This window comes from Dioscorea cayenensis, chromosome 9 (genome assembly GCF_009730915.1).
Source record: "Dioscorea cayenensis subsp. rotundata cultivar TDr96_F1 chromosome 9, TDr96_F1_v2_PseudoChromosome.rev07_lg8_w22 25.fasta, whole genome shotgun sequence".
NCBI classification, from domain to species: domain Eukaryota; kingdom Viridiplantae; phylum Streptophyta; class Magnoliopsida; order Dioscoreales; family Dioscoreaceae; genus Dioscorea; species Dioscorea cayenensis.
Window position 1 is genome coordinate 8,940,872 of NC_052479.1, and position 21,835 is coordinate 8,962,706.

At 33.8% G+C, this 21,835-nt stretch overlaps 1 protein-coding gene across 1 annotated transcript; it reads left to right on the top strand.

Moving 5' to 3' along the window:
- The first annotated feature begins 14,475 nt into the window (after nt 1–14,475).
- LOC120269404 (protein HEAT-STRESS-ASSOCIATED 32) lies at nt 14,476–20,738 on the top strand. Its single transcript, XM_039276738.1, has 5 exons — nt 14,476–14,696; nt 17,131–17,322; nt 17,435–17,645; nt 20,060–20,283; nt 20,381–20,738. The coding sequence occupies exons 1-5, from the start codon at nt 14,571–14,573 to the stop codon at nt 20,489–20,491; spliced, it is 864 nt and encodes a 287-aa protein (XP_039132672.1). The 5' UTR covers nt 14,476–14,570; the 3' UTR covers nt 20,492–20,738.
- Nucleotides 20,739–21,835: the final 1,097 nt, after the last annotated feature.

Sequence of the window (21,835 nt, forward strand, 5' to 3'; positions counted from 1 at the left end):
TGCTACCCATCATTTGGGTAAACCGGTCAGTCAACTCCTCCATCATCCACTTCACCCGATAGTCTAAGACGTGGCCAACTAGCTGCTCAAATCTGGTATCTCATCCATCTTTTACGTAGGGCGACACGCACCTTGTCCTCGCGGTGGCATGATCGATTCGGCTCTGGTACCAAACTGATGTAGCGGTATACTTGAGACCGTTGATTCGTGCATGAATAACCGATAACAAGCCTTCCAACACCTATTGATCAACGATAACCAGGATTGGGAAAAGAGTAAAATCTTATTACTCAATGAAAATGATGATCACAAAACTGATTTTCTCTTATCCGTAGGCTTACAATAAATAGGCAAAGGAAAATAACACTAAGAAAGGAGATAATTTTAAAATATACCAAAACATGGTAAATTCTCAAATATCAGTAAGAAATAAAAGACTTAACAAAATAAAGACTACTGCCACAAACGGCTTATAAATCAGAGATTTTCTAGCCTAATATATAATGAAATCAAATCTTTTTTTCCTAAAATAGTAAAATTACTATTTTTCGAGGCCAAGATGATGGAATCCGGTCTAAAATTGGCATGGCTCACAAGCAAAGCTAGTGACTTGCGCTCGTTGACCTAGTTTTCCTTCATGTGAGACACTTAAAAACCAAAAATTCCTTCGCTTGAAAAATTACCAGATTATCCTTGTTAGGCCATGTCCCATTTGTCCAGAAAGACACAGGCTTGCTCCTCAATACGCCACGCATCATTCTCCCTAGGTTGAATAGAATTCGCCCTCGAATTAGCCCTTGATTTGGAAGGCCCACACCAATCTAATGTTGAACATCACTTAATGGTGGTAGCTTATCAACTAGTTCTTCAGGACATACGTCTTTGAATTCAACTATAATTGGCTTCACAATCTTTGGGATTGCCTCTTCAGTTGCACAACTACTTGCATCAATCACAAAGCGACACACCTTACCTAGGAGGGTGCAGGTGGTCTGGAAGATGTTAGTTCTCAACTAGTCATCTTTTCAGTAGCCCGTGGTGTCAAACAAGATCTGCGTACAACTAGGGCACTCCTGATGTCTTCCTCAACTACCTCCTCATCGAGGTCATCTTCGTCAGACACCGGCGGGCCTACATCGATTGTGTCTTCTTCCTCCTCTGGCAATATAATTCTCTTGCTCACCTTCATACAATCCGCTTGACAATGCCCCTTTTCTCCACAACTAAAACACTGGATAGTGTTATTAGCTTCCCTTACAATTGTGGTACCTGCAGGATGGTCAGTTGTAACTTCTCCTCTAGTTACGCCAACCAGACCGACACCAATCAGTCAACTACCTCCAGGTGTCACCCTTGAGGTTGTAGGGGCTAAGCGCCGTTGTTAACGTTCTAGAATTAATACTTGTTGGTGAATGGACGAGACAGAGATCGGGTCAAACAAGTTGACGGTCTCCTGAATCTGGACTCGCAATCCTCTGATGTATCGCGCCAATAACTAGTCTGTTAACTCTTGAATCTCGTTCCGAGTCAGCATCTGATAGAACTATGTTGTATACTCTTCCACAAAGCACGTGCCTTGGCAAAGATTGTGCAAATGGCTAAAAATCAAATGCTGGTAGTTGTGGGGTAAGAAATTTGAGCACATATGCTTCTTCATCTTCTCCCAAGAATTGATCTTGCCCTTTCCCAACCTGCTATAGTTGAGCTTCAATTGTTACCACCATGCGGTTGCGCACCCACGCAGCCGCGTCGCCACTAGCGCCACTCTTCTATCATCCGGGACCCCTTTGAACTCCAAGACCTCCTCGACAGTAGTCAGCCAGTCAAGGAACTTCTCCGCTTGTAGTCCACCATGGAATTCTAGAATATCGACCTGTATACCATATTCCCAATGCCTATCTTCCTCGCGGTGGTATCGAGTGTCACCCCCACGATCTTGCCCTCCTCGTCGCCATGCCAAGGCAATGTCAGCAAAGTAGCCATTGTCTTCCTCGATGGTTCCTTTGCTTCGACTTTCGGAGACACGCCCTTGATTGACACTACCCATCATTTGGGTAAACCGATCAGACAACTCCTCCATCATCCGCTCCACCCGATGGCCCAAGAGGCGGCCAACTCGCTGCTCAAATCTAGCATAGTCATCACGATTGTAGATCTCATCTATCCTTTGCGTAAGGCGACCCGCACCTCATCCTCGTGGTGGTATGATCGATTCAGCTCTGGTACCAAACTAATGCAGCAGTATACTTGAGACCGTTGATTCATGCATGAATAACCGATAACAAGCCTTCCAACACCTGTTGATCAACGATAATCAGGATTGGGAAAGAGTAAAATCTTATTACTCAATGAAAATGATGATCACAAAACTGATTTTCTCTTGCCCATAGGCTTACAATAAATATGCAAAGGAAATAACACTAAGAAAGGAGATAATTTTAAAATATAGCAAAAATGGTAAATTCTCAAATATCAGCAAGAAATAAAAGGCTTAACAAAATAAAGACTACTACCACAAACGGCTTATAAATCAGAGACTTCTAGCCTAAGATATATTGAAAATAAATCTTTTCCTAAAATGGTAAAATTGTTGTTTTCGAGGCCAAGATGATGGAATCCGGCCGAAAATTGGCATGGCTCACAAGAAAATCTAGTGACTTGTGCTCACTGACCTGTTTTCCTTTAAGTAAGACACTTAAAAACCATAACTCCACCGCTTGTAAAATTACTAGAAATACCCTTGTTAGGCCATGTCCCATTTGTCCAGAAAGACACAAGCTTGCTCCTCAATACGCCCCGCATCAGTATGTCTCATCCACTATAGTAGAGGCTCTTAGTAATATTGTGGGTATATGTAGTTGACAAATATTAAACTTCACTGCTAAAGAACTTGTAGACCAAACATTGTCATAGAGAGAAAGAGTTATTATGTCAATGGGTGAAGCCTAATTTGAGGGTGTTATGAAATCTTATGTATAAATTATATTATTTTGATAGTGCCAATGGGTGAAGCTTAATTTGAGGCTATATATGGACATGTTGGGTTATATGAAGGTTTGTACTCATCCAAGATAGGATCTATCACTTCTATTGTAGGAGAAAATATTCTCGCATTATGTTTCTTATGTATTGTCTGAAAATCTTGGCAATTAATTTTTTAAAAATATTTTATTATATATAATATATATTATACATATTTTTTTAAATTTTTTTAATATCTAATAGTATACGGCAACACACAATTAAGTAGCAGGGGTGGAGCTAGAAATTTTTTTGGGGGAGGGGGGTGGTGGCAACTACAAACTTTACAAAAAATATTCAACTAACAAAATTTTTACAAATTAAAAATTTTAAAAATATACAATAAACATAATATTTTAAAATATAAAATAAAAATACCACTAATGACTGGGAGGAGAGCTGAATCTTTCAATCTTGCATGTTTTGAAAACATTAAAAAATTATTTATTCATCACTACAAACTTTAAAAAAATTCAATTAACAAAAGTTTTTACAAATTAAAAATTTAAAAAATATAAAATAAAAATATCACTAATGACTGCGAGGGGAGCTGAACCTTTCGAATTTTGCATGTTTTGAAAACATTAAAAAAATTATTTCTTCATCAATTTTAATAAATTTCTCGCTCAATATTTTATTTTTATTTTTTGAATTGTTCATGAGAGTGATTTATATCTTTATTTAAATTTAATATTTTATTAATTTATACATAAAGTCTATTTAAATTAATTGTATTTTTTAACAAAAAAACTCCTAATTTATTTATTTATTACTAAATCATCAATTTTTTTAATATTTATCAAATCCCTAAATCAATCCAAATCTGACAAATGAGAAAAAGTATTAATAAACAAACAAAATCACTAAACTCAATAAAAAAAACTACACCTATTTTGAAAGATGAGAGCTTCACCCGAGAGATAAGAAAAATCAAATACTTCACCCAAAAAATTTAAAATAATAGGGTTTCACCAAAGATATTTGAAATATCAGATAAGAAATAGAGGAATTGTAAGAGGTTATTCTTGATTTTGTATTTCATCAGGGTCCAAGGATTCATTTAGGGTTATGAGAATATATAATATATTGATATATTTCTATTTCTTTATGTTTAAAATCTTGTGAATCCTGCTCCTTGAAACTTGCCATTCCCTACATTTCTATTTCTCATTAACCTAAACATCAAATTGGCTTCCTAACACCAAATGTTAACTGGGTCTGGATCCGTTAGCACAGGGCATGCTCTTGATACACCACTGGAGGCACGGATGGATTATGAGGGACGACTCAGACAATAGAGCCCAACATCCGAACAAAGGGCGAGAACCAAATAGAGTGGGAAAGGGACATCCGAGAAAAGGGGGTGGAGAAGAAGGGCCCAGGGAGAGGAGGATGCATGAAGGGCAGGGTCAATGGACACAGGGCAACCACACCCTGCCCCCTTGTGCCTCTGCCCTTAGAAGTGGAGATCGACAGTACCAGGTGATCTAATCATACCCACTTATATGAAATATTTATTGACAGAAGGACTAATATGTAAAATAATATATTGGGATTCTATGATTAAATTGCAATTTATTGATGGACATGATTGTGATTATTAAAATTAGTCCAATTTTCTAAAGATGTAGAGATTCCAAATAGGTCCCACGCTACATGTTCTAACCTTATCCGACTCCTCCCTATATATATATATATGAATATGTGATATGAGATTAGGTTTTAATGAACTATTATTGCGAAAATACGGCTACGAGAAAACTAGAATGTTCCCATTAGTTGCTTGAAGCAAAAAAAAGTCTTTACTTCTTCCGGCTTTTAAACTCTCTGTAAGGTAACCATGATATGCCACATTTATTCATGTGTTCATGTGATCGATTCTTGATGATTAATCAATTATTGATTAAATATCAATTAATAGTAATTGATAGTTCTAATTTGATTAGAACGATTTTTCCTAATGCTAATTCAATTAGATTGATTCTACCAACAAAGCTTTGAAGTCTTAAATTCTCTTTGATACTTAATTTGAACTTTAAAGCATTTAAGTATAAGATCATTCTATATTAGTGTATGATCTTTTAGTTGGTGGTGCCCCCTCCATTATCATTGCCATTGTCATATCTCCATGGTCTTATAATCAATTTTATTCATTTAGCCAATTCTGCATGCATGTGAATATATGCATTGTTTCTGGCTTGATAACAAACATTAGGACAAAGACAATTGAAATTACACCCTACAAGGAGCTAGTCCAAGCCTTTCTTTCATGCTAGTTATTGTTTACTACTGTTGGGTTTTAGCCCTATTTGGGCTAGGTAAATAAGATTGGGCTTTGGCCCAATCCCATAATGAAAAAAAAGGAAGCTATGCCAATTAGTGGAAAGGGCAAGGGCAAACTTGGGGTTTCACATGAAACCTTATTTGAGTGAAACTCTCATTCATTGAGAGATAGAAGATGAGACAATAGAGTGGGAGAAGAAAGAGACCAAGAAGAGGAAGGAGAAGGGGATTAGAGCTAAACTAGGACAGAAAATCGGACAGCGATCGGTACCGAATTTCATCTACATTCTTGGGTAGAGAGGAATTTAGACGTGGCCATTTTTGAACTGAAGCTGTGGAACCGAACAGGAACAGAATTGAAAAAACTATACCAGAACCGGCAAAACCGCAACTATCCTAAAACGGAACCTAAACCTTCATACAAGGTTCAGTTCCAGTTTCAGAATTTCAAAACTGTTCAACCAGCGGTTTAACCAAATTATATGTTAGTTAGACACTTAGACTTATTTGTGATCTGGCTAGGGTTCCAGGTTTAATTGGAGATTAGGTTTCAGGTTGAATGAAATTATATATAAAATAATGTCATGAAAAATAATATGATTTGAACCAAATTAGCAATTGATTAGGTTTGACCTGTTGAACCAAATTACATATGCCAGAATCTAGGGTTCCAAACTTCCTAGTTCCTCATGCTCATTGCTTCGCCGCCGCCCCCGCTCCGTAGCCTCCACCCTCTAGCTCTTCAATGCCCTCTCCCTCGCTCTCTTTACACTGTTCTATGGCTCCACGGTTCCACCTCTCACTTCTCCTCCTATGTCTCTTCTTTTTCCTCCTCTTCCTCTCCTCACGACCACCACTTCCTCTTTCACAGTCATGCCCCATCTCATCCTTCACATTCTCCTATTTTTTAGGTGGATCTTGATTTTCTTGATGGGATGATTGGATCTTGATTAGGTTTTTTGGATTTTGCAGAGCAAGAGAGTTGGACAAAGCACCCTAATAATGTTGCTTATCTCGATCATCCGAGCACCGATTTCTTATCCATCACTGCAGGTTTGATGATCTGATCTCCTTATTTTTTTCCTCCTCCTCCTCCTCCATCATCTTTATCCGGTTTCTATCACTGATTCTTGATGGATTGATGGATGGATGATGGGTCTAAGGAAGTGGGACTTCGAGGAAACGAGGCAGAGAAATGTCATCGTCGTCGGTGACACAGCCGCACTAGCACCACGCAGTAAGTGATGGGAGTGTTTTCTTTGCAAGTGCCAGTGATGATGATGCCTTCTCTTGTTTCCACTAATCTCCGATTAGTGTTTCATGATGAATATGAATATTCCATGATGTCTTGAGAGAAATTTTCGGTTTGAATGTGAAACTTCACTTGTACATGTTTTGAATAGTCTTTAATGTTTATTAAGATGCTCATTCATAATCCTTTTGCAATGTTAAGGATGTCTTGTTCGTAGGGCAGTGGTGATCCATACAATCCCAACCTTGAAACAGTAAGCAAAGGCTGCAAAGTGATGAAAATGCTTGAAGGTGTTCACAAGGTTTTGAAACCTCAAGGCTCAAGGAACTTTCATCTATATAACATATGGACAGCCATAGCCCACAGGTACTAAAACTGATAGTCTTTTTATGTTTTTGCATCCCCTATCCATTTTTCTTATATACCAAATATAATGCCTTAGTTTGCATCTTCTTTTAGCCACATTTTAGACGCCCACTATTTCACGGGATCAGCCGTCAGTTTGCATCTGCATCCAACATCCTCCTCTAGATGTCTCAGATAAGCTTTGATTGTATGTTTGTAATGTTATTATGTTTGTGATTAGACGTGGCTCTAATTTTACTAGCTTTGATTGTATGTTTGTAATCTTCGTAATGTTTGTAATGTTCAAAATGGGCACATCTATTTGTAATATTTATAACTCTGTTCATTAAATGATAATTAGTAACTTGCCAACGGTCCAAAGTTGGCCCGTTGTTGAATGGGCCAATTTTAGACTGTTGGCACAATTGGCCAACTGGCCACTCTGCCAAACAAAGCAGCGGTCAGCAATATTTCCGTTGCATTTAATTAATTTTTAAAATTCACATCTTCCTCCAATTCCTTGGCTATAAATACCTCACTTCACTATCCAATTCCCTCACACTAAATTTCTCTCAATTTCTAATTTCTCTCAAGTCTCAACCTCTAATTCTCTCTAGCATTCATAAATTGAACAAAAAAATGGCAAGCTCCGGAAGTGGTTTTGGTGAGAGTTGTGAGATAGAACATCCAACCTAAGGATGTCAAAGCAATTTACCACCATCATCACAACCGAAAGGGGAGGCAAAGTGGGAGAGATTCAAATTCCGACATCTTCAAAATTCATTTCAAAAAGATGATGAGAGGAGATGGCAAGTTCGATGTTTCTTGTAGTATTGCAATAAAGTTTACAAATATTCAAAAGGAGGTGGCTATGGGACTTTTACCAAACATTTGCAAGCAAAGCATCCACTTAAGGTCAGATTGAACAAAGGACAATCTCAAATGACTGGGTTTGCCTCTGCTTCTAACTCTACTCAATTATTTCATTATAATGAAATGGAATGTAGGACTGGATTAGCTGTGATGGTTTCTATTGATCATTTATCTTTTAGCTTTGGTAAAAAAATTGTGTTTTACTAATTTTTGTCAAAATTATGTAAATCCTAGTTTTAAAAAAGTTCCTAGAAATACTTTGAAAAGACATATTTTGAAATTATATAAAAACATAAAAGTGAATTAATACAATATTTTCAAAGCAACAATTTCCATGTTTCTCTTTTGTAGTGATATTTGGAGTGATCATTGTTGTGAACATTCTTATATGGATTTAATTTGTCATTAGATTGATGAAAATAATGTTTTACAAAATGATTACTTGCATATAGATGTTTTGATGATAGGCATGCTGCCGAAAATATTTGTAAAATGATTTTGGATATTTTGCAAGAATATCGATTGGTTAATACAGTTTTTTCAATTTATTTTGATAATGCATCGGCTAATACCGCTTCCATTTTTTTGAGTTAAGAAGAACTTGTCAACCGAATTTTGGTAGAAAATTTTTTCATATACGTTGTGCATGCCATATTTTAAATTTATGTGTACAAGATGCTTTGGCTAATGAGCACAATCAACATATATCTCCAATAAGAAAAGTAATTTCATATATTTGGGCTCATCCACAAGTTATGAAAGATTGTGCAAAGCTTTGTAAACAAAATGGAATGAAACCAAAACATATTTTTCAAAAGATGTTTCTACTCGTTGGAATTCGACATTTAAATTACTTGATCAATCTTATGAGTATAGAAATTTATTGTGTTTTTTTGCATCTACTTATATTAAACATCATACACTTTTGCCAACCCAATGGGAAATATGGTTTACTATTTTAGATATTTTTCATGTTTTTAATGATGCTACTCATACATTTAGTAGTGTATACGAACCAACTTCTCATCAATTTTTAATTGAAGCCATAAATATTAGTGGTGCTTTAATGGAGGGACTCAAACATCCTCCTATTTATGATGCAATTTATGGCATGAGAGAACAATGGTTGAGTTATTATAAAACTATTCCCAATATTTATCTTACTACTATGATTTTTTATCCTAGATGTAAATTTGAAGGTTTAGTAGAGATGTTAAACTCTTATTATTTTGATTTGTTGGGTTTTAATGATGGAGATATTAATGTAATGTTAATAGTTAGTAGAATTAGAACTTTGTGTAATGAGTTATGTGAGGCATTTGCTTCACCTTCTACTTATGATAAAGAAGCGGAGCCTCCACTACCTCCAATTTAGAAAGGAGGAAGAGGCTTCTATTCGGATCTCGAAGTTTATCTAACAACAGTTTTTGAGTTTTGTGGTGATACAGGTGCAAATTTTTCAATTTTGGAATGGTGGAGTAGGCACATGGAGACTTTTCCTACTTTCGCCAAGATTGGTAAATAACTCCTTGCAGTTCCTGCCTCAACCGTTGTAGTTAAACAAACATTTAGTAATTGAGGCAACATTTTAGATGAAAGACAAATCAAGGTTAGGTCCAAAATCATTGGAAGCGCAAATTTAGCTCGATGATTGGGAAAAAGCTAGACTACAAGTCAATATGACCTTATACACTCATAATCATCGGACGAGTAGGTAAATGATGGCTCTTATACAACAATGACGGATTCTAGTTCCAACTCCTCCGATGATAAAGCAAGCAATTAGCCATTATGAAAATATGGGAAATGTGTAAAATAAAAATAAAAGAACTACGTGGGCTTTAATTCCTCGAGAGGATACGTAGGCAACTTAATATAATTAAGTTCAAGTCCTTTATTTTTTTCTTCTCTTATTGTACTTTTATTGCACAATATTGTTTTGAATTAATACTTTTATTTTTTATTAAATATTGTATTAAATTAATTCTTGTATTTGTATTCATTTTAATTTGAAATATTGGATTAGTTTAAGAAAAAACTAAAATTTAAACAAAAAAAAAAAGAACCAAACCGTATGAATAGTCAAACTGGAACCTTTTAACCGAATCGTCGGAAACAGGAACAGGAACCAAAACTAGAACCAAACCGCCAAGAACCTTGCTTAGGTTGTTCGGTTCCGGTTCAAGGTTTCTTTGAACCGGAATCGGTAGTTCAGGAACTAAAATCGGCGGTTCCTGAACCATGGCCACATCTAGAGAGCGTCCTTGCTAGTAAGGTTCCAAATCCTTTGAGTTGATTTCCTTAAATCCTTCTTGATGTCATTGTATCGATCTTGTATAAAGATGATGATGTATGCATGTAGTGTTGATCATCTCTCCCTTGAATACTCTTGTCTTTGAGTTTGTATGCCTCTAGTTAGCTAGAGAGATCCTTGTAAACTCCATTAATTGACATAATGGAAGCTTTGTAAGAAGCTCTAAGGAGCCCCGTGGGTTTTCCCTCGATTTGTAGGGTTTTCCACACTAAAATCGTTGTTTTGCATTGTTATATGTTTTATCATATCATTCTAACAAGAATTGAAGGGTTTAGTAATGTTTTAAGCTTGTTTTGAAGCTTTAAAGAGTTGTAGAAGACTTAGAAAGGGGTTCACTTCACTCATGGCCACAAATGTTTTCACTTTATAGTTACAAAAACTTTTTTTGTAACACAAAAGCCACTTTACTTTTCTTCGGTTGCATGTGAGGCCATAATTGCTTGTTTTAAGGTAGTTTTTGGCGCCATGTCAGTGCCACATCAGCAAACTTGCCAGAAAGCAGCCTCAAACATTTGTAGCCATGAGTAAATTGAAGCTCCTGGGAAGACAATAGAAGCCTGAAGGAATCTCTACAAGCTTGGTTGAAGGATGTGCGGGTCACACACAGACCGCACAAACTTGGCATAGAGCGTGTGTGGGCAATTCTAGGCCGCACATACCACATATAAACAATAAATTTGCTACAGTGTCGGTAAACAATAACTCTACTACAGTATTCCTTTGTTAGCAGAAGGCTGTGCGGGTTGCAGAGAGTCCGTAGGGGGTCGACAGAGGGGTGTGCGGGATAGTATGCGCCCACACAAAAGGACACACACGAACAATAACAATGCTATAGTATAGTGAATAGTATTATTGCTAAAGTGACTTTCGCTGGTTTTTACATTGTTATACTACCGAAAAAACCCCAACAACTAAGGGACCCCAAGTATGGTACAATATGATGGAGAGAATATCCCCACCAACCATAAAGACAAATAAGGGCAAATTTTGGTTACAAAACATTTAAATAACATTGAACATTGTTTAATTTTTATTGCACCTATATTCAACATCAATAATAAATGTTTAAAATTTTTTACCTATTTGAATGCAAAATCTTTTAAAGTCTTTCTTTAGGAAATAGATTTTCAAAAATAATAGGATCTAATTGCATTTTAAAAATGCCAATCAATACACATAACCCACAAATATTACTTTTAGTATGTCAGTATTCTAGTAACACAAACATAACTAGTTCTTCTATGGTATTTCTTGAAACTTTTAAACGAAGAAGGTTTTTCTATAAAAAATAATTTAGGATTTTCAACAAGGTACGCCATTGAAACATTTTTCGTTTATGATATTTACCTTGTTGAAAATATATATATATATATATATATATATATATAATGTGTTTTCATTAGTAAAAGTAAAACTTTTTAGTACACCAACCAAATGAAGTAATTTGCTTTGAAAGAGACATGTCTTATTAAATAGCGCATCCTACACGAAGTTTGCTAATAATAATAATAATAATAATAATAATAATAATATATTATTATTATTATTATCATTATTATTATTATTATATTTTAACAAACCTCCCATACACTTTTATTATCAAAGTCAATGATGCCATAAAATTTCCAAACCTAAGAGGTCTGTAATTTTTTAGCTGAAGTTAGCCATGCCATTACATATAATCACACTCACACAGTAAGGGATTCAGTGAGAAGCCAAGTATAAGATTCACCAACACTAAAGGGTAGAAGGATGGGTATTTTTGTAAAAATAAAATGAAGTATTATCAGATAGTTGACGACCATCATGCAAAATTTAAAATAAAATTTTATGGTTACTACTTAAAAAACATTGAAGTAGAGAATGAATACCCAAACTCTTTGGACTATAGTTGAGGAATTGATGAAGAATTTAAAGCTAAAATTGAATGCTTGAGATTTAGATAAATATTATACTGTTGATTAAAGAAAAATGCCCTTTAGGGAATACTTATAGATTTTTTTTTTATTTGAATTTCCAAAATACCCTCACAAACTAGTTGTTTTATTGTTACTGAGGAAGGCAGGAAAGTTATTTTACCCTTAAAGACTAAAATACCGCAAAAATTAGTATATCAAAATGAGTAAAATTTAACTATATAATTGAACTGTATATAAAATTTTACCCTAGTATATAAATTTTTGCATTTCTGTATAATTATAACAATTATATAGATAATTTAAAAAATATATTGAATCTCAAAATATAAAATAATCAAATTAATATATAACTTACATAGTTAAATATTAAACATTAAATGTTAGAAAATACATAATATACAGATATTTCACATGTTTTTATCTATTATTAATAATGAAAATAATTAATTGTACTCAAATATATATATATATATATATGAGGACTCGGTCATCTACTAGCGTTGATAGTCTACCAACTATTAGATTTGAATCCACTGTTTCAAATCATCCATTCCAGTAAACAGTTGAAAGTGTGATGTATAGTATTCTCATTTCAACCATCCGATCATGATCACAACAGGAATATAATAAATCACCCTCATTCATCTTTATTTACACCCCTCTTATTTGCGGACGTTTACGGTTTACAAATAATTTATATTAAGAACAATACTTTAAAATATAAAATAAAAATACCACTAATGACTACGAGGGGAAGCTCAATCCTCCGATTTTACATGTTTTAGAGTTAAAATTCAATAAATAAAATTGAGGATTAATTAAAATTTATTATTATCTTGAAATAAATATTTTTAGCTATATTTGATTTATTTATAGTTATAACACATACTAGTTATATAAATTTAAATAATATTTTAAATTTAAAAAATTCTCATTTAGGATAATTATGATGAGTGGGTTATGATTATTTAAATGAATATATTTTAAATAATTTTCTGAATTTATTTGAATGATTTTTTTAAATTTTAATTAAAAATTACAATTTATCATTATCTTAAAATTCAATATTTTTTTAAGGTTAACTTTTAGTTATATAAATATAAGTAGTATTTCAAATAAAAAAAATTTGTGCGCATATATTATAAGCTAGTTTGAATTTATTATGAATTTATGATTATTTAAATGAATATATTTTAAATAATTTTTCTCAATTTATTTCAATGATTTTTTTATTTATTTTTACTTTTTTTAATTTAAGATATTGCTAGATGAAATTTTATTTGAAAGTGATAATTTCTATTTAAATTTTTTTATTATTATTTTTTTATTTATTACTAAATCAATATGAATCAAATCTCTAATTCAAATTAATAATATCAATCCAAATAACTCAAAATCAATGACATCAATTCACATGCCACATTAATCAAATCTCAATCCACAAATATTTTCAACAAATTTGCTCAAACTTTGACATATTCTAAAAAAAATATTTTATAAATAACCAAAATAAATAAACAAACAAGATGATTATCAACTTCACCTCCTTAAAAACACCTTAAAAAAGATTAGAATTTTGCTGAAAAGATTTGAAAAGGTTGGAGGCTTGGCCTTTGCTAGTGTTATTTTTTATTTTTATTTTTATTTTTATTTTTTTAAGAAAATTGTAAAGTTATTTTCTATATATATATATGCATGATATATTTATATTTTTTTAATTGTATGAAATCACATCTGCATAACCGAAACGAGCTCTTTAAAAAAGATCGGAATTTTGCTGAAAAGATCCGAAAGGTTGGAGGCTTGGATTTTTGCTAGTATTATTTTTTATTTGTATTTTATTTTTTTAAGAAATTACGGAGTTATTTAATCTCTATATATACATGATATATTTATATTTTAAATTGTATGAAAATCGCATCTGCGTGAACTGAAACGAGTTAAAGAGATATGTAACCGTAGCCATGTTTCAAATTTTCATTGGCTCATATTCAGTTAATCAGACCTTTTGACGTCATTGAAACGCATTATCTATTTATCTTTAACGTGCTCTAGTGGCCACACCGACACTGAGGCATTCACGCAGTCACGCCTGATTCTGGGGAAGACTTAACTTTGTCAAGGAAGTGGGGTGGCCTGTGATCCTTGGAAAAAAGACCTAGGAAGGGGCTGTCCAGCCGGAAAAAGTGGCTGAGGGAAGCTCGGAGCAACAGGGTCCACTGAACCCACCGGTGAGAGGGGGCGGCCACCCCCTGCCCCCTGTCTCTCCACCTAATATAATTATAATTTACCCCCCTGTCCCTCCGACTAATATAATTATAATTTAAAACGTTTTGCTGGTAGACATCCAAAAAAAATAAATGTTGCGATGGTATATTTGTAATTTCAATAATCTCACTAGGATATATTTGTAATTTCAAGTTTCTTTTAAATATATATATATATATATATATGAGAAACTAGAGCCTTCCAGAATTCGCTCAAATCCTCCCTTCTCAGCTCCAAATACACCAACGTATTCCAGACGAGAGAGAGAGAGAGAGTGAGAGAGAGAGAGAGAGAGATGGCGCTGTATTATGGGTGGAAGAGCTTCAGCGAGGAGGAGGACCGGCCGGAGAAGCCCCGGAGGTTCGGAGTTACAGAGATGAGGAGTCCCAATTACAGCCTCATGAGCAACCAGCCACTTGAGGTCTCCAATTTCATCTTTGTCCTAATCTGATTCATCTTGTTCTTTCTTTCTCTATTTTTTTTTCTATATAAATCGCCTTTGCTTTTTATTTTTTGCTTTGATTTTCAATTATTTGACTGCAGGAAGTGTGATTTGCTTTGTATTGTTTTTGAAGTTGTATGTGTGATGTTAAGACATGTGCTTATCATTTGAGGTCTGTTTATTGACTAAAAATTTCATTATAATTTAGATTTGGAATGAATTATTTGTTTTGGGTTTGTGATCTTATCAAGAAGATCAAGGTAGTAGTTTAAAGTTTTTAGAATTAGTCTTGAATGCTAAACCTAGTATCGTATTTATTTATTTATTTATTTATTTATTTATTATAGTATAATTGCTTTAATTTTCTCAAATTATAATCTAGTCTGGATTAAGATGCAAAAAGGAAAGTTTTGAGCCCAAGTGTAGCTGAATTCACCATTGAGATGAAATGTGAGGGATTAGCTTGAAGCAGAGCCAAATTAAATGTGTGGAGTATTTTTGAAGTTGGTCTTTAGAATTATCTTCGGAAAGCCAAATTAAATGTGGCAGAATATTTTTTGAGATTGCTCTTTAGAATTATATCTGGGATGATAAAGTGGAGGCAAATCCAAAGTGAAAGCTATAGTAGTTTTTTTCTGATTGTTTTCCAAAGCTACAACACTTAATGCATGTGTGTAACCACATTTTCACTCACACTCATTGACATAAGTAACTGCTACCAGCTTCCTTCTAAAAATAACTAGTACTGTACCAGTAAAAGACCATGTCCAGGACGTGACCATAGGTGATTTCAGATTCAATGCTTGATGGCGAACTGATTGACCGATGATGAGTCACCTGCCCCACGCCCTTCTTTGTTTCTCCATGCCATCATGCCCCAGTATTATGAGATGTTATTGTGGAATTTAAAAGGAATTATGGTTTATTGAGCTTGGATTCATTTATTTAATTAGTGTAAGCATGAAGAGTTTCTTTTTCTTTCCAATGATTTTCTTCGATTGTCTTTTCAAGTTTAGCATTATTTTAAACACCTTATGAATAGCATGCACTTGGGACTTATTTTATCTGCTCTCGTCTTCATCTGAGAAGGCTTGCCTTTTGTTCTCTAACCTCATAACTTGGTATATAATGATGGCATTAGCTGCATGTTTAAGGGCTTGCCTGCCATGTCCTCATTTTGAAGTTAAATCCCTTGTAATTTTTTATTATACTTCGTATTTGTTTCCGTTAATTCTATTATATATCTATGATTCTATTTGAAGGTGTATGCGCTTGTATATATGTATCTGCAGATATGTCTTTACCAGGTTTACATGAAATCTGCCCTTGTAACATGTATAATCATGACTAATTGATTTTTTGCCTGTAGTTATTGAAGCTTTTTTCCCCTTTAAATAAGAGTCTTAGCTTTGGGAAATCATGCTTTGCTAGCATTATTTTTTATGAAATTTTCTTCTATTAGTTCCATATCCAAGATGATTTATAATACTATTGAATATGACCGTAAGATCATCACAATGTATGAACATATGCTAGAACCTCTCTTTTGCAAATATTATTTGAACCAGCTTAGGAGGGCTTGCCCTTTAGTTTAGCGTTTTCCAGTATTAGATTTGGGAAACTGGACCAGGACTTAAACCATCAAAGGCCATCAGTTGCAGGATAAGACCCCTTGCTACCCAACGTGATTTTTTTGGAAAGTGTGCTTCTTCTAAAGTTGAAAATTTATATTTATGAGTACTTAGTGCTTTGGAAAAATTAATTTTGAGACTGAAGTTTAAAGATTGTGTTCTTAATCATGCTTTTTCCGTTAAGTTCCTTGTTTTTAGTTCCTTTATGTGATTTATTACTTCAAAGTTTATCCTTTCGCCTTCTTACTAAGTATTGTGCTTGTTCTTGCCATAAAGGCGCTTTTTTAATTATTTACATCATGATCAATGGAAATAACACTCTAATTTATTATTTCATTGTGTCCTCTGTCTCTATTGTATATGAAATCACATAGCCAGCTTTTGTCCCTGTTCAGTTGTGTTGTATTTTGCTAAACAGCTGTGTTTTGAAGATGCTATTACCTTGTAATTCCTTCTGCTATTTCATTCTTGCAGTTTTTTTTTTAAGAAATAATTGGAAAACGTCTAATATAACATTCATTTAATGCCATTGGTTAACATTTCATCTGTTAAACTTCCTTCTGAAGTGGATCTCTGTGCATCTATTCTCTCTGGATGAATTCATTTATTGCCGTTGTCAGTTGTATGCGTGCGAACTGATTGTTTATTATTCATGATATTCTTTCTGTATTTATTTTGTTTTGATTATCTCTTATCAAAGGTAGGCTCATTCTACTTTGTTTAACTCTCTTTTCTAGTTATTAGAAATTTAAACACATCATCAAGCTTCGTTATTCTTGCAGGACATTCTAGAATCAATGGGACAGTTTGTTGATGGTTTGAAGTTCTCTGGTGGTTCTCATAGTTTGATGCCAGAGAGCTTTATCAGAGAAATAACTAACTTGGCGCACAAGCATGATGTGTATGTTAGCACAGGAGATTGGTCAGAGCACTTGCTTCGGAAAGGGCCGACGGCCTTCAAAGAATATGTAGAGGTCTGTAAGTTAATCAGGTTGCATCCGTTTAGACTTTTGTTGTTTAAGAGATTAATGATACAGTTTTGTGCGCTATCCTACTTTGAAACTATTTGGGTCATTTTCTTGCTAGGAATGTAAGCGCCTTGGATTTGACACAATTGAGTTAAATGCTGGATCGCTCAAAGTTCCTGAAGAAACTCTGTTAAGATTTGTTCGGCTTATTAAAAGTGGTGGTCTTAAAGCAAAGCCTCAGTTTGCGGTGAAGTTTGATAAATCTGAGATTCCAATTGCTGGTGATAGAGCATTTGGAGCTTATGTAGCTCCAGTCCCCCAGAGTTCGGGTAATTAAAAGTTACATAGTCTTTTAGTATGTCTCTTTTGTGAGATGATTTTTATCTTAATTCATATAATTGAAATGTGATTTGATCTAGTGGTTGCCAAATATAAGTTCAGGATGTTGGTAAATATTCCGATAACAACAATTGAAATGTGATTCGAGCTAGCGGTTGCAAAATACAAGTTCAGGATGTTGGTAAATATTCCGATAACAACAATTGAGATGTGATTTGAGCTAGTGGTTGCAAAATACAAATTCAGGATGTTGGTAAATATTCCGATAACAACAGATCTTTAGAGTAAATCATGGAACTTGTTAATAATAAAAATTGCAAGCAGCATTTAACCTTCTAAAAGATAACTATATAGGAGTAGAAACTTTTTCGATTCCTTACTATAAGAATGGAAAGCTTAGTTACTGGGGAAATGTTCTTTAACATTCTTACATTATCTCTTTTTTTTTTCTTTGCTAAGCATTTTTATATTATCTTGAAAATTATTTTCCATGCTAGTGTCTTATGTCCAGGTGACTTGATTTAAATAGCAGTTTATATCTAGGAAACTAATATTAAGATTTTTTTTTTCTGTACTGATGATTAAAAAAGAATTTTGGTTTTTACCTTTCAGATCATATAATGCATAGAATTCCACCAAGTGCTTTTTTCTTTCATTTTCAGTTGCATTTCTTTTTGCAGAACTCAATGAAATAAAGTTGAAGCATAATGGGTTATATATTTGTACAAATTTATTGATGTTTTAGATTGGCATGCTATTGAGTTACCATAATAGATGAAATTACAGAAAGCCAACCCATTTGTGCATCGCCTGATCAACAATAACAAAGAGGACAAGGAAAACAATGAAAGGAATTCTACATGAATGTTGTAATTTAAAGACATTCCAAGAATCACTATCTTTTTATTTGCAAAACTGACAAACCTTTCCCATGTTAATACAGTTAATTGTCAAGTGCCTGACAATTTTGCAATTTTTGTTATAAACAACCCTTTTTCCCTTTTTTTTGGGTACATATCATATGAATATACTCTGATAGAAGCCTTTGAAATTTATGGTTAATTCTGTGATTTCGAGCATCTCATATTTCAAAAAATCAAAAAGAATTGGAGGTTTTACTTTGTTGGTCCCTTGTGGGAGATATGACAAGACCTTGATTCTACTAGTATTGTTGCCAAGTGAATGATTGATTGCCCATAGGGCCTTCTGGGCTTCGCCTAGAATTAGTAAAGCCATTGATTTGTCCATGCCCACAAACACTTAAATGCCCTTGTGCTAACTTGATTCACCAACAAGACAGTTGGGCCAATTTAGTTAACAAGTAAGACTTTCTCTTAAGTTTGTTACTCCTCTACTTCAATTAGGTTTCTCGTTGATGTGGAAGTTTTAATGCCAAGCTCATGTGAGGATTTAAGACTGGGCATCTTCCAATTCCATCTTTGTTACGATTAAATGGAGCTAGGACTACACATGGGCTTAGGCTTCTCTAATCCGTTCTTGCACGGTTGCACCACTTGTTCTTTCAAAATTGCATTCATCTTTGGGCTTATGTGGTAGTGTGGCAAATTTGGTGGAATTACTCTGATCATTTAATGTTGAATCTCCTTGATGCTGAAACTCATTTGTTAGTAACCAGTGAATTCATGTCCTGAACTAATGCATTTTCCTTTCGCTTTTGAAGCTTCAGAAAAGAACTTCTTTGTCTGTGGTAACAAGGTGATTTGCGAGCTGCGCATTGAGAGTTTGCTAATGTCCTCTTTTTATGCATGTAGACTATTTAGATCATACTTTCATCTTCTCCCAAATAATAAGTAGAAAATGTACATATTGTGTTGGCAAACACATTGGAGAATGTCAGCTTCTCTTTTGAAAATCTGTGTAGAAACTCTAGTGAAGCCCTAGGGTGAAATGGTAAATAAACAACTTAGGTGGAATTTAGGCGAGAGAGAACATACAGCTTGATAAAAGGTGCGCAAATCTCATCAAGCAATAAATTCTGGGTCTGATGATCACCAATGGGCTCTTCTATTAAGATAACTGATTCAGATCAGTGGTCAACAGTATTATTTAACATGATTTGAGTTTAAAGTTTCCATGTGTTCTTTTGTATCTTAATGTCTGGGATGTTTGTCAGATTACTGAGCAATCTGTCATATGTATTTTTGTCATTTTGATCTCTCTATCCAACATGACAAATCATATTGCCAGAAAAATGTGTAATTTAAAGGTTTAAGTTTGTGTTTTTTTCACTTAGAGGCGGAAGCAACTAAGGACCCAAATTTTAAATGTAACTGGTGATATAGGCAAAGTTACTAATTTTCCACTTGGAAGCGTTGATTTTAAAGGAATTATTTACGGCAATTTTCATCTTTCCATTATGCTGAACCTTGTTATACTTCTACAGAAATTGTTGAAGACGTAGATTTGTTGATCAGACGGGCTGAGAGATGCTTGGAAGCAGGAGCGGACATGATCATGATCGATGCCGATGATGTTTGCAAATATGCTGACATGCTCCGCGCCGACATAATTGCAAAGATTATCGGTCGATTAGGACTTGAAAAAACAATGTTTGAAGCTTCAAATCCTAAGACTTCTGAGTGGTTTGTCAGAAGATATGGACCAAGTGTATGTACTGCATTTCATGTTAAGCACGACTTCATCAATCCAACTTGCTTCTATTCGACTAAAACACCAACCCCTACTTTATGTCCATTCTTTGCAGGTCAATCTTTTCATCGATCACTCACAGGTGATGAACTTGGAATGTCTGCGTGGTCCAAGTTTGGGCAGAATCCGAACTTCTGCTCTGAAATCTTCTTATTTCTTGATGTGATTTGTCTGGTTGGCCATGGTGTCTATATTGTAATTGTGTTGAATTGATGGCATCTATGTTCTGTTGTGTTGTGTTGTGGTTTCTTTGTTATTAATGTTCCAGAGACTATAGATCATGGCGGCTGTTGCAGGGCGAGTGCTGCATGGGTTATACTATGATCATTAACCCCCGTGTCGGCGGCCATGATGAAATTGTGGAAACAACTGTGTTTGATCAAATTGTGCTTTCCTGGTTTGTTCTGGTAGTAGTTCCAAGTTTTTAAATGGATTTCGAAAATTAAAATAAAATCAATGATACATACCTTATATAAAGTTTATCCCTTTCCAACATTCTTCACAGACATTTGCCATGAAGGTATCAGATTTTTATTTTTATTTTTATAACATTTTTTGGGGCAGTTATTAGCTTTTAGGGTTGTATGATTCAAAATATAATTTTTTCCCAGATCTCCGAGGCCGATTTTTAGGAGTGAGTTGTTTTTCTTTTTTTTTTTTTATTGAGATTTTTGGATTTAAAATTTTTTAAATTTGTGTTTTTTTGTTATGTTATTGGGGGCAGTTGTTGGTTTTTAGTGTTTGTATGTTTCAAAATATAATTCTTTTTCCTCTCTTGTTGTCTCCCTATTTAAGAGGGAAAGAGAGAGTTTGATAATGTTTTAATAACTGGATCAGTTGTTAATCCGGTTAGGCAGTTGGTTCCGGTCCAACCGGTTGAATCGATTGAATTGATCGGTTCAACCGAGTTTAATATTTTTCAAATAAATAAATATTTAGAACTTAAAAAATAAAAAAATAAGTAAAAAATAATTTAAAAATAATAAAATAATAATAATAAAGATACAAAATTATATATTGTAAAGTTAAATTACCTTTATAAGGTCACAAAGTGTCAACTTTTACATAAAATTGAATTTTTCAAATTACAAATATACAAAGATACAACCATACAATAAATATTCAAAAATAAAGAATTAAATAAAATATAAGTATACAAATATGCAACAACAACAATAACAACAATAAAAATGAGGAATAAAATAAAATACAAGTATACACTATACAACAACAACAATAAAATAAAAGTATACTTATACAGCAACAACAACAATTTCAAGAACCATTTTAGGCTAAAATACAAGCATAAAGTATATCAACCAAATTAGGCTAAAATAAATTAAATGAAACATTGAAACACTCTAAATCACATTGCAAGAACCATTTCAAGATTCCAAGAAACCTTCAGCATCAATAAATCTATAATACTAAATGAAGACACAAACTTTTTAAGTAAAAAAAAAAATCCAAAATCCTGCATCACATACAAGCACAAGAGAGTTGAGAAATG